Source organism: Heteronotia binoei, chromosome 5 (genome assembly GCF_032191835.1).
Source record: "Heteronotia binoei isolate CCM8104 ecotype False Entrance Well chromosome 5, APGP_CSIRO_Hbin_v1, whole genome shotgun sequence".
Lineage (NCBI taxonomy): Eukaryota > Metazoa > Chordata > Lepidosauria > Squamata > Gekkonidae > Heteronotia > Heteronotia binoei.
Genome location: NC_083227.1, coordinates 153,920,347 through 153,934,592, shown reverse-complemented (window position 1 = coordinate 153,934,592; position 14,246 = coordinate 153,920,347). Strand labels below are relative to the sequence as shown.

General features: G+C 44.3%; 1 protein-coding gene across 2 annotated transcripts in view; it reads left to right on the top strand.

Annotated features, from left to right (window-relative positions):
- The first annotated feature begins 4,064 nt into the window (after positions 1 to 4,064).
- Positions 4,065 to 14,246, top strand: part of KCNIP1 (potassium voltage-gated channel interacting protein 1) — a 584,581-nt gene continuing 574,399 nt past the window's right edge. Inside the window, exon 1 of one of the 2 annotated variants that reach the window (XM_060240618.1) lies at positions 4,065 to 4,504. In XM_060240618.1, the coding sequence (XP_060096601.1) occupies positions 4,444 to 4,504 (61 nt within the window). In that variant the 5' untranslated portion in view covers positions 4,065 to 4,443. The remainder of the gene's footprint in view (positions 4,505 to 14,246) is intronic. The other variant, XM_060240617.1, reaches the window with a different exon arrangement.

Genomic DNA, 14,246 nt, shown 5'->3' with positions numbered 1-14,246 from the left:
GGGATGGGCATGAACCAGGAGTTCGGGAGAAAGTGCCTCCCACGAACCCTCCCTGCACCTCCATGGAGGTTTGTGAAGTTCAATGAGGATTCATTCAGGTGGCTCTGGAAGCATTTAAATGCCTTCAGAGCTTTGAGCTGCCCAACGAAAAGTGAGCTCTGAAGGCCAACTTGACAGAGCTCTGAGAAGATCTTTGGAGATCACTCTCGGAGCTCAGTTGAGTTGGGTGGCTAGACTTGGCTGAGCTCTCAGGGTGAGCTCTGAAAGCCTTTATAGGCCTTCAGAGCCCACCTCCAGGTAGATCCTGCTCCTATAAAGGCGTATAAAGTCTATAAAAGCCTTCAGAACTCAGTCTGGGAGCTCCAAATGCCTTTATAGGCCTCTGGAGCTCACTCTTAGACTTCTGTCAGCTTATAGGTGGGTTCTGAAGGCATTTAAATGCCTTTGTAATTCACTTCCAATTGGGCCAAACTCCAAACCTGATGAACTATGAACCAGTTAATCCAATGAAGGAGTTAATTAGAGGTTCATGGTTTGGGGTTTGTGCCCATGCTTAATTCCCACACATCCATTTAGGTGGCCTGCTTGTTTGGCCTCTGCCACTCACAAGTATTTCTTTTGGGACAAAGTCCTATAAATGCCAGGAGGCATTCTCAAAGGAATTAATTTCCGCTTGGCTTTTGGTATGGCACTTCTGTCTGTAATTAAACATGCATGGCAATTCATTTTAAAGTATTTATGTTTGGTTTTATAGCCTTGTTTCTCTGGAGGCATGAGTCACAATGTGGAACACTGTGTGGGATTGTTTGTGTTTGTCTATTGTGACAAGAGCAATTTCTCATTGATTTTAGGACCACAGCTTTTATTTGTTTTTCTTTTTACACTTCAGGCCAATCTTGGTGCAGTTTTCTTTAAACAGTTGTGTAATGTAGCTGTAGCAGGTGTTTCTGTGGGGAAAGGTTTTTTTTTTTTTTGAGCCAACTTTTATGGTACATTCTGTGGCCTCTTAAGAATTAAACTCACAAACTGTACTTTCCTGATCCTTATCGTCAGCTCCAAAATAACTCCCTTGTGCCAGCTTCTCTGCTATTCAGGGCTATCTTTGTTGGATGGTTTTGCTCAGTCCTTTAGCTTCCTGTTGTTATAAAATGGTTACCTTTACCACTCCGCATTATATCCCCCCTGCTCTCTTCTTTGAATGTTTAATCACAACACAAAGGGTTTGTAGAATCTTTCGGGCTCAAGTGCCGTATTCTACTGGAGAAAGTTTTTCTTCCAGACGTTTCGTTCTCAGCTGCGGAGAACATCCTCAGTGGCGTTGCAGCCGGAGCAGGCACTCTGACCTTCTTGGCTGCTCTGCATTGAGTGAGGCCAGGGCTTCTGGAGAGCTGCTATTTCTAGGCTGGAGGGGGTGTGGTGAAAGGGCAATTGGTTTGTGAATGTGCCCATGAATTAATATAATGGTTTGTGGTATTGCCCTTTCACCACACCCCCTCCAGCCTAGAAATAGCAGCTCTCCAGCAGCCCTGGTCTCACTCAATGCACAGCAGCCAAGAAGGTCAGAGCGCTTGCTCTGGTTGCAATGCCACTGAGGATGTTCTCCGCAGCTGAGAACGAAACGTCTGAAAGAAAAACTTTCTCCAGTAGAACATGGCACTTGAGCCCAAAAGATTCTACAAACCCTAGTGATGTTACCAGCCGTGAAAACCTGAAATCTTTGATAACAACACAAAGGCTTACAGTCAAGCACGAAGGTTGTAAAATCCACGTGTAATAATTACAGTTGCCCCTGAATTTCAATTTCAAGTGAAATACGTATTACAAGGGCTTTTTTTGAGCAGGAGTGCACAGGAACACAGTTCCAGCTGGATTGGGGTTGGGGGTGTGGTCTAATATGCAAATAAGTCCCTGCTGTTTTTTTTTTCTACAAAAAGTCCTGTTTGAAACAATGGTGATGTCAGGGAGTGTGGCCTATTATGCAAATGAGTTCCTTCTGGGCCTTTTCTACCCCCAAAGTCCTGTGTATTAGTCAAATTTTGAAAGCTTCTTTTGTAGAAGTTTTGAGGGAAGAAAAAGTCACTGAATTAATATAATGGAAAACAGAAGCTTGCCATCTCGGATTTTTAATATATATATGAAAATGTTTTTATAGATCTAATTTTACTGTTTGCTAATGTTTTTAAACTGTTGTTAGCCGCCCTGAGCCTGTCGGGGGAGGGCGGGATATAAATCTGATGAATGAATGAATGAATGAATGAATGAATGAATGAATGAATGAATGAATGTGACAAATTTCAGGAAGGGTTTTCAAATCTCTGATTGCCACTGAATTACATCTCAGATTACCACTGAATTTCAGGTGGTACATCTGGATGTCAAAAGGTGACATTGCGTGTGGGATTGTCCACATCTCTATCTGCTGTTCTCACCACACAGTCTGTGTTGTACTAAATCAATTCCAAGGGCTTGTAGGCTCAAGTGGGGATAGTAAAGTCTACTGCAGGGGTGCTCTCCTTCTGTGTTTCTGATAGACCACTTTATTCTTTGAACAGTGGTCAGGTGAAACACCCTCTTGAGCTCATTTCAGTGTTTCCTTTAATTTTTCTCCACAGTGGAGACCTAAATCTCCATGGGCACAAAATACAATGTACCAACATACAGTTAAAATTAGAAAACAGAAGAAACAAAAGCAAGCAATACAGTACACCACAGCTTGGGTTTGGGCTGTTTCTACTGGCTCATCTTTGACTACAAGCCAAAGGCCAAGAGCCGTGTTCAATCCCCCATCAGCTGCCAAACTCCCCCCCCTTTTTTTTTGTTCAGATAAAAAAAATCTCTTTTAGTTCTTGGCCAGGCTTTAATACCTGCAAACAGAGGAGGATAAGAATCTTGGACCAGATTCCATTCACCTGCCATAAACATGTTCCATTCCCTTCTGTTCTGCTAGGGGTGTCCTCTACTCATGTCCAGGATCAAATGCATAGGTTTCATAGCAATTTTGGAGGAACTGGCTTAATATATCACGTACAGTGACACTTCCTTGAAGAATTGCATACAACATTTAAATGGCTATAAGCTATGAAATATTGTTACTTCTTAACTTCTTAGCTACATAAAAGTCACTGTGCTTTTTTAAAGTTGTAGTTATTCTATAAGAACCTACAAATCCATCATGAGATTAAATATTCCATTAAAGACAGAAGACACTTTAGTAATATGTAATTAAGGGTTTATGTGTGTGTGTGCATGAGAGAAAGACAGATTCATCCTGCTGTGTAAATAGTGGGGCTTTACACATGAATATGTATGTTTTATCTGTAAAATGTTGAAGGATACATGATCTATATCATGTTATGATTGTAAAATGGCAGACAATGCCTAAATACCAACATGCAATAATTGGATTTACCGCAGACCCTTAATTGTACAAGTGGTTCAGGTAAAGGGTGATATTGGATATGGTAGGAGGACCATCATTAAGGATTTCGATGAATGTCTACAAAATAGAATGTTTTATTGTATATGAATTTTCCAAGGGACAACACATTATAATATAACAAGCATACAACAGCACTTCATGTGACTGCTGCCATGGCAATTTTGCTTGCCATACAGTATGCATGTGTTTTGTACAACTGGAATTAACTGCCATTCAATCAAAGATTAAAGCCATTGTATCCGGCATGTGAGGAAAGACCACATGCATGTAGTAACTTAATAACTGCGTTTTCTGCAGAACATAGTTGCTTTTCCGGAGTTCTTTTGCCTGATAAGAATTTAAATGAATGCTATTTCCTGTCTTTTTTTTTTTTTTTTTTAGTAAGACGATTAATCAGCAGGAACAAGCTTTCTGCACAATCACAACTTTGACAGCTGGTTCACTATTCTTTTCCATTCAGCAACTTTTCATTCATTCACTCACTCATTCATTCATTCATTCATTCAGGACTGGTACTCAGCCCAAGTCCCCTGGCATCCCCTGAGACCTTCACCATACGCACAGAATCATAGTGTAGTATACAACAGGAAGAGATGCTCTAATGCTCACTCTGTAGATCTACTGGCTTCTAGTTGGGGCCATAAGGGAACGAGAGAAAGAATTAGCCTGTGTGTTTGTGTGGCTGTGCTCCAGTAAATATTTTGATGCATCTGCTGCCAGCTCTGGTCTGAGGGAATCTACCTAGCATTTAAATTGTGATAGGGAGCTGTTTTGAATAATAAGAGTGCAGCCGGCTGTGAGTCAGTGCATGTGTGTTGACTGAAAGGGGAGGGAAAAAAAATCTCAATGCTTAACGCTTGCTGAACGCTGAGCTGCAGTGCTTTGCTTTCGCCGCCTTCTCTTCCTCCTAGTAGATATTTCAAACTGATTTTTTTGTTGTTGTTCACTGGGGGGGGAGGGAAGAACGAAAAAAATCATAGCCCCTCACCCAAGTAGCAGTCGCAATGGGTGCTGTAATGGGCACCTTCTCTTCTCTGCAAACCAAACAAAGAAGACCCTCGAAAGGTAAGGAACAACCACATCCTTCTTTTTTCTCCTTCTGTGTATATGTGAACATTGGATTCTATACTAGTCCTTTAGAAAAGCAAAAGCATGTGCCACTTGCAACTAGCACAGCTCCACGGATTGTTGGGGGCAATTTGCATGAACAGACAAGGAAGGTCTCTTGTGTGGGGCTGCCTGCCCGCGTGTATTAGGGGTTGTAGAAGAATAAGGGGTTGTTTTGGTGAAGGGGGAGATGCTTTGCGAAACGTTGTAATCCTCCTCACAGGCATGTGTGAGGGAGAGTACTCAGCACAGCAGCCTGCTGTGCGGTGCACTTGCGGAAGAAACCTGTTTACTCCCAGCCCCATGCTGTGCTGTTAATTCCTTGGGGAGTGAGATGAACATACGGCGAAACGTTTCCCAGCTGGCCTTTTGGGATTGCCTCAAGAAATTAGATAAATGCATTAATGCCTTTAATAACGCGTACGGAAATGCTGCCACTGCATGTCAAATAGTCATCATCTGGAGAGGGAGGAAAAACACACAGAGATATTGTTCCCATGGAGTACAATCAAAAAAGGCTCAAAAGGAAGAAGAAAGGAAGTAGCGTTTCAAGGATTTGCTTTTTAAAATAAGCCTTAAATCGGGAAGCTTTGCCTCTTGCATGCTAGTATTCCATTAATTCTCCAGCCATAAGAGTGGGTGGTTTACTTGGTCTTCTTTTCTGAGTGGAGCTAACTCAAAATCACAGGACACTGGTAGGCAAGCACAAAGTTGGAGACACACTAGGGGGTGGGGCTGGAATATAGTAGACGGTGCAAGGTGGGAATTCTTTTTACAACCCAGATACTCAGGGGACTCATCCATACAGGGGTCTCTTAATTTTGAGGAACCACATCAAAACAGCATATGTGAATCCCACAAGTAGCAAGCACATCACAGCCTTTCAATTAGATCTTGTCTGAGAGTTCTTGTCACTTTGTTTTCCCCTCCTTTGGTATCATCAACCAGCTCAATGTAGCTTCACATGACAATAGTGGTAGAGCCAGATTATAGATACAAATTAATTGGTGCAATTCTGATGCAGGGGATGTACAGTGAAATTGGACGTGATCAAATATCACAACATACTTTGATTTGGGTTGTAGCATGAAGTTAGGCTTCTGAACCTCTGTAGAAGTCCACGGGTTTTCAATGGTGTGCAGTATTGCAGCCTATTGCTTATATATATATATATATATATAAGCCTATTGCTTATATATATATATATTCTTATTTATTTTGAGGGTTGTGGCATAGAATATTCATGCATCAGACACCTCACAAAACCTTTGTAAATAGTTGGAACAACCCATGCATAGGTAAACACTCTGAAGTTTCATTGCAATAGTTATCGTTGGCAGCTGACATGAAGCTTTGTCATCCTTTGGTACCAAACAACTAAGATAATAGCTATATTTTGTGCATAGGATACCATTCCGATTTAATCTGATATAGTTCTGAAGTATTTGTGTTGGTTGGGCATTCAAGGCGTTAGCTATTATTTGCAGCAATATACTTTCTGATTAGTCTCTGTTTCTCTGTTGGATCGTTGTTGGAGAGTTATAGCTTGAAATTCCACGTAGGCAGATTACCTTACTGATTTAAACACACACACTATCTGTTCATGTACTTAATTGGACTTTTGTGCTGTGGCTACCTGCTGGTGGTGGCCTTTCGGCTACAAGTGCCAGAATTGGTTTCATCTCACAGAGGTCTGGGAGGAGCAGAGCAGAGCAGCTCTGATAGCTGAGACAGCTGGAGAAATTGCTGAGAATTTCTGAGTTTTGAAGGACTACATTCTAAGGTTTGTGGGGCTGCCTAAAATTCTAAGGTGTGATAGCTGGGGAACTGCTCTTTGTTTGGTTGACTGCTCTTTGTTTGGTTGACTGCCTTAAGGGTGAAAGAGATTGAGAGTGATTGCTGCTGATTGAGAGTGATTGCTGAGGAGTGCCCTGCTCCACCTCTTTGCATTTTAAGCTGCGCCTTGCCAAAGGCTGAGCACATCTCACAGAGGTCTGGGAGGAGCAGAGCAGAGCAGCTCTGATAGCTGAGACAGCTGGAGAAATTGCTGAGAATTTCTGAGTTTTGAAGGACTACATTCTAAGGTTTGTGGGGCTGCCTAAAATTCTAAGGTGTGATAGCTGGGGAACTGCTCTTTGTTTGGTTGACTGCTCTTTGTTTGGTTGACTGCCTTAAGGGTGAAAGAGATTGAAAGTGATTGCTGCTGATTGAGAGTGATTGCTGAGGAGTGCCCTGCTCCACCTCTTTGCATTTTAAGCTGCGCCTTGCCAAAGGTGCGAGCCTTTGGCGCGAGCCGAAGGGCGAGAGCTAAAGGGCTCTTGGCCTGTGGCTCTTCGCCTAGGGGCTCTCTAAGGAGCAGGAACCCAGATCCCTGGCTTCCTTGTACTCCAAATAAGGTAAGTTCCCAATAAGGTAAGTTTAGGTAAGTTGACCCGCCAGAAGGGGAGCCAGTTAAACAGCATTTAAAGAGGACTGTATATTTTAATATATATATATATATACAATGAAGATAGAATGCCAGCAGGGGGTTGGGGGCTTTCCAGTGTTTTGCACTGAGTGTCACATGTATGACTATCTGCCCAAAGGACAGAAGTCTTGGGTGTGTGCTCGATGCAAGGAGCTCCTGGTCCTCAGGGAACGAGTTCGTACCCTTGAGGCCGAGGTGACTGCCCTGGAGAAGCAGAGACGGTCAGTTAGGCACTTGGGGAAGACTCTCGGGGGCGTATTAGATGAGCCCCGCTCTGAACGTAGCAGCCCCGTTGCTGCCAGAGAGCGTGAGGGTCGAGAGGGAACAGGGCACCGTGCTGAGGATAAGGGGAATGCGCCCTCAGAAGGGACCTCTTCTTCGGTCGGTGAGCGGGAATCCTTTCGCGCCAAGGAACCATCCCTGAGCAGGGGGAGAGGGGGGGTATTGGTAGTTGGTGATTCGATCATTAGGCAAGTAGACAGCCGGGTGGCGAAACCGCGTACTGACCGTATGGTGACTTGCCTGCCTGGTGCGAAGGTAGCGGACATTACGCGTGTAGTAGATAGACTGATAGACAGTGCTGGGGAGGAGCCTGTGGTCGTGGTGCATGTTGGCACCAACGATGTGGGGAAATGCAGTCGTGAGGTCCTGGAGGAAAAATTTAGGCTGCTAGGCGGGAGACTTAAGGCCAGGACCTCCAAGGTAGCCTTCTCGGAAGTGCTACCTGTTCCACGTGCAGGGCAGGAGAGACAGGCACAAATTAGAAGTCTCAATGTGTGGATGAGACGATGGTGTAAGGAGGAAGGGTTTAAGTTTGTTAGGCACTGGGATGCTTTCTGGAACAAGCGGGAGCTGTACAAAAGAGACGGTCTCCACTTGTCCCCGGATGGAACCAGGCTGCTGGCGCTTAAAATCAAAAAGGTGGCAGAGCAGTTTTTAAACTAAATCTTGGGGGAAAGCCGACAGGAGATGAAATGTCTCTGGTTCAGGAGGACTCGTCTCAAAGAGATGAAGGGTTAGCTGCTATTTTTCTACCGGGTAACGGACCGGAGTTGTCCACTGTGAAGGTGACAAACAATATGGACTGTCTGCCAGTGTCTCGAGGCGGCAGGAGGAAGGTGGCGGGCCTAGCTCGCCTGGGAAATTATAGATGTTTGTATGCAAATGCTAGAAGTGTTCAAAGTAAAATTGGTGAATTGGAATGTTTAGTGCTGGGAGAAAATATAGACATTGTGGGAATTTCAGAAACTTGGTGGAATGAGGAGAATCAGTGGGACACGGTGATTCCTGGATATAAGCTATATCGGAAGGATAGGGAGGGAAGGGTTGGAGGTGGGGTGGCTCTGTATGTCAGAGAGGATATACGGTCCAGTAAGGCTGAGATCAGAGAATTAGATTCACTTTTAGAAATGCTTTGGGTTGAAATAGAGGGCCCAAAAGGAAATTTAACTATGGGAGTTTGTTATCGCCCACCAAATCAAAAGAGAGAGGACGATTATAATATGATGGAAGGCTTAAAGATAGCGGCTAAACGTAAAAACTGTGTTGTAATAGGTGATTTTAACTACCCGCAGATTGATTGGGTCAATATGTGTTCTGGTCGAGAGAAAGAGATTGAGTTTCTTGATGCTCTCAATGACTGTGCTATGGAGCAGATGGTCTCAGAACCTACCAGGGGTGGGGCGATCCTGGATTTGGTCCTAAGTAATGCCCAAGACTTGGTGAGAGATGTAAAAGTGATTGCGCCGCTTGGGAGCAGTGACCATAATGTTATTGATTTCACCGTTTGTATAAATAGGGAGTTGTCCAAAAAGACCACCACAACCACGTTTAACTTTAAAAGGGGTAAATACACTGAGATGAGGAGGCATGTGAGGAAGAAACTGAAAGGAAAGGTACATACGGTCAAAACCCTTGAGAAAGCTTGGACGCTATTTAAAACTATAATCCTAGAAGCTCAGATAAAATACATACCACAAGTTAGGAAAGGCACAAACAGGCATAAGAAAAGGCCTGCGTGGTTAACAAATAAAGTAATGGAAGCTGTAAAAGGTAAGAAGGACTCCTTTAAGCGGTGGAAAACCAGTCCAAGTGAGATTAGTAAAAGGGAACACAGGCTGTGGCAAATCAAATGCAAGACTGTGATCAGGCAGGCAAAAAGGGACTATGAGGAGCATATTGCAAAAAACATAAAGACCAACAATAAAACTTTCTTCAAATATATTAGAAGTAGGAAACCAGCCAGGGAGGCAGTGGGGCCCTTGGATGACCATGGGGTAAAAGGATTACTGAAGGAGGATAGGGAAATGGCTGAAAAGCTAAATGAATTTTTTGCCTCCGTCTTCACTGTAGAAGACGAGAACTTTTTGCCCGCCCCAGAACCACTAATTTTGGAAGGGGTGTTGAAAGACCTGAGTCAGATTGAGGTGACAAATGAGGAGGTCCTACAACTGATAGACAAATTAAAAACTAATAAGTCACCGGGTCCGGATGGCATACATCCGAGAGTTCTGAAGGAACTCAAAGTTGAACTTGTGGATCTTCTAACAAAAATCTGTAATCTTTCATTGAAATCTGCCTACATTCCTGAGGACTGGAAGGTAGCAAATGTCACCCCCATCTTTAAAAAAGGTTCCAGAGGAGATCCGGGAAACTACAGGCCAGTCAGTCTGACTTCAATACCGGGAAAGTTGGTAGAAACCATTATCAAGGACAGAATGAGTAGGCACATTGATGAACACGGGTTATTGAGGAAGACTCAGCATGGGTTCTGCAAGGGAAGATCTTGCCTCACTAACCTGTTGCATTTCTTTGAGGGGGTGAACAAACATGTGGACAAAGGAGACCCGATAGATGTTGTTTACCTTGACTTCCAGAAAGCTTTTGATAAAGTTCCTCATCAAAGGCTCCTTAGAAAGCTTGAGAATCATGGAGTAAAAGGACAGGTCCTCTTGTGGATCAAAAACTGGCTGAGTAATAGGAAGCAGAGAGTGAGTATAAATGGGCAGTCTTCGCAGTGGAGGACGGTAAGCAGTGGGGTGCCGCAGGGCTCGGTACTGGGTCCCATGCTTTTTAACTTGTTCATAAATGATTTAGAGTTCGGAGTGAGCAGTGAAGTGGCCAAGTTTGCGGATGACACTAAATTGTTCAGGGTGGTGAGAACCAGAGAGGATTGTGAGGAACTCCAAAGGGATCTGTTGAGGCTGGGTGAGTGGGCGTCAACGTGGCAGATGCGGTTCAATGTGGCCAAGTGCAAAGTAATGCACATTGGGGCTAAGAATCCCAGCTACAAATACAAGTTGATGGGGTGTGAACTGGCAGAGACTGATCAAGAGAGAGATCTTGGGGTCATGATAGATAACTCACTGAAAGTGTCAAGACAGTGTGCGTTTGCAATAAAAAAGGCCAATGCCATGCTGGGAATTATTAGGAAGGGAATTGAAAACAAATCAGCCAGTATCATAATGCCCCTGTATAAATCGATGGTGCGGTCTCATTTGGAGTACTGTGTGCAGTTCTGGTCGCCGCACCTCAAAAAGGATATTATAGCTTTAGAGAAGGTGCAGAGAAGGGCAACTAGAATGATTAAAGGGCTGGAGCACTTTCCCTATGAAGAAAGGTTGAAACGCTTGGGACTCTTTAGCTTGGAGAAACGTCGACTGCGGGGTGACATGATAGAGGTTTACAAGATAATGCATGGAATGGAGAAAGTAGAGAAAGAAGTACTTTTCTCCCTTTCTCACAATACAAGAACTCGTGGGCATTCGATGAAATTGCTGAGCAGACAGGTTAAGACGGATAAAAGGAAGTACTTCTTCACCCAAAGGGTGATTAACATGTGGAATTCACTGCCACAGGAGGTGGTGGCGGCCACAAGTATAGCCACCTTCAAGAGGGGTTTAGATAAAAATATGGAGCACAGGTCCATCAGTGGCTATTAGCCACAGTGTATGGAGCACAGGTCCATCAGTGGCTATTAGCCACAGTGTATGGAGCACAGGTCCATCAGTGGCTATTAGCCACAGTGTATGTGTGTATATAACATTTTTTGCCACTGTGTGACACAGAGTGTTGGACTTGATGGGCCGTTGGCCTGATCCAACATGGCTTCTCTTATGTTCTTATGTTCTTATGCCAAGAAGAATTTTTTAGTAGTGCTAGTACAATGATGGCAAGACTTTTCTGTCCCTCCATATACACGAAGGAAACTTAGTCAATAAACAATTATAATCCAGTAAGCAGAGCATGTTTCTGTAAACTGTACACATAGGCAATGCCATCTACTGTCCTCCATGGTTGTCCCTATACACGTTGGACAAGTACAAATGTTGAGACTTTCACCTGTAACCACTAGGAAAATTAATATCATCCTAGGAGACATTGCAAATTGTCAAATGTGTCTGGGTGACCAACATACTACATTATTGTAATGCACGCTGTATGGTGCTGTCCTTTAAAAACATTCGAAAATTTCTGTTGGTTCAGAATAGAGCATCACAGCTATTGACTAAACTAGGTTAATGGCTACTAGGGATTGGGATTTTGCTGAGGAAACTCCTCCTACAGGGAAATCCATCTTCCTCTTCTCCTTTAGTAAATGGGTGAAATTCGGTGTATGATAGCTATATTGGTTTTATGTTCGGTTTGATAATTATGTATTTTGTATTTTTTCGTGCTACAATTGATAGAATTCTTTTCTGTGTTTAAAAGGTGGGATATGGAAAGTGTGTTGAACCATCTGTGAATATAGATGACTAAGCTGCTGTCCAACTGAAAAAAAAAATAGAAATCTTTGGGCTCCTGTAGGCACAACTTTTTTTTAGTGAGTATTAGATCCATGGGATGTCTTTAAAGGTTTGCTAATTAAGTTTAGGAATCAAACAGATGATAACTTTAAATAATGCTTCATGTAATGTACACAGCAACATGGAAATTATTATATACATGAGCCCTCACTGATCATAGAATACGTCCCACACTATTGCTTTGGATGCTCAGTCACTCTTGATTTTATTAAATTATGTAGACGAGTCTGAAAAAAAAAATGTGTTTTCTTAAATATCAGTGGTGTCTGAGTAGCTTACATCCAGTCCTAAACTTGTTTCCTCAAATCAAGATCCACTCATTTTAATGCAGGGTTGTCGGGTCCAAATGGCAAGCTAGCAGAGGACTTACTGGGATGCTCCGGGAGAGGGGAGGGAAGAAGCACGTTAGACATGTCACAGTATGTCTCCCTCGCTGGCCAGTACTGGGGGGAGCACTAGATACTGGGGAATCCCCCGTCCAACCCTATTTTAATGATACTTTCTTCTAGATACACATGGCTAGGAATACATTCTTAGAGTCTTTGAATTTTACAAGTTAGCATACGAATTAAATTATTCAAAGAGAAAAGGACTAGTGAAGCAGCTGAAGCTGCATTGTGAATAAATTTAAAATGTGCTGTTTCTCACTAGTGTCACTAGTATAAATCTGAAGTATAAAAATTCTTGGCGAACTGTGGCATAGCATTTAAAATCTGGGCATGTTCATTATCCAGGTATATTGATGATGCTGTCTGTTAGACTTGGAGAGCCAGTTTGGTGTAGTGGTTAAGTGTGCGGACTCTTTTCTGGGAGAACCGGGTTTGATTCCCCACTCCTCCACTTGCACCTGCTGGCATGGCCTTGGGTCAGCCATAGCTCTGGCAGAGGTTGTCCTTGAAAGGGCAGCTGCTGTGAGAGCCCTCTCCAGCCCCACCCACCTCACAGGGTGTCTGTTGTGGGGGAGGAAGGGAAAGGAGATTGTGAGCCGCTCTGAGACTCTTCGGAGTGGAGGGCGGAAAATAAATCCAATATCTTCATCTACCTCACAGGGTGTCTGTTGTGGGGGAGGAAGGGAAAGGAGATTGTGAGCCGCTCTGAGACTCTTCAGAATGGAGGGCGGAATATAAATCCAATATCTTCATCTACCTCACAGGGTGTCTGTTGTGGGGGAGGAAGGGAAAGGAGATTGTGAGCCGCTCTGAGACTCTTCGGAGTGGAGGGCGGGATATAAATCCAATATCTTTTTGTGCGGACTCTTATCTGGGAGAACTGGGTTTGATTCCCCACTCCTCCACTTGCACCTGCTGGAATGGCCTTGGGTCAGCCATAGCTCTGGCAGAGGTTGTCCTTGAAAGGGCAGCTGCTATGAGAGCCCTCTCCAGCCCCACCCACCTCACAGGGTGTCTGTTGTGGGGGAGGAAGGGAAAGGAGATTGTGAGCCGCTCTGAGACTCTTCGGAGTGGAGGGCGGGATATAAATCCAATATCTTCATCTACCTCACAGGGTGTCTGTTGTGGGGGAGGAAGGGAAAGGAGATTGTGAGCCGCTCTGAGACTCTTCAGAATGGAGGGCGGAATATAAATCCAATATCTTCATCTACCTCACAGGGTGTCTGTTGTGGGGGAGGAAGGTAAAGGAGGTTGTGAGCCGCTCTGAGATAAATCCAATATCTTCTTCTTCTTCTTCTCACAGGACACAGCATCACAAGGCATTTGCGGGCATGTAAATCTAAAAGTACTTTACATATATGCTACCATGTGCTGTATAACTATATTTCTTAAAGTCTAGGGCAACTGAGGATGCTGTTGTAGAAGGTGCTACGTAGGGAAGGAGGAACCCTGTACTGAGGCACGTCATTTACTACTGTCACCAGGGGAAGAAGATTCACTGCTTCCCTTCCACAGACACTTAATATGCTTGAAGTATTTGGTCATGTGAATGTTACTCAGGTAGGGCCTGCTTCACCCATTTTTAGTGTTATCTTCTGGTGGTAGTAGGAAGTGCCATCAAGTCATAGCCAACTTACAGTGACCCTGTAAGGTAGGGGTCCCCAATCTCCGGGCTGTGGACTGGTACTGGTCTGTGGCCTGTTAGCAACCAGGCCACAGATGGCCTCGCCCCCTGCCCCCCAGGGTGCCACACAGTGCAGCCCCCCCCCCGGTGCCTCCTCCTCCCTCCGTAATTTACAATTTTAAGGCCTAGGAAGCGGCAGTGGAGTGCTGTCTTCCTGGACTCTTTTAAAGGCCACTCCCCCCCCCCCCGCCGATCAGTTGATCAGCAGTAAAAACCGTGCCGAAGGCTGGGCTCCTTTGCCCTTCTGGTGCACTCATGATCAGTGCTGGGGGCAGCAGCGGCAAGTGACTCGCTGAAAAAGCTGTGCTGCCCTTGCCTCCCCCCCACTTCCTTCCCGCGCCCAGAAAGGAAGTGG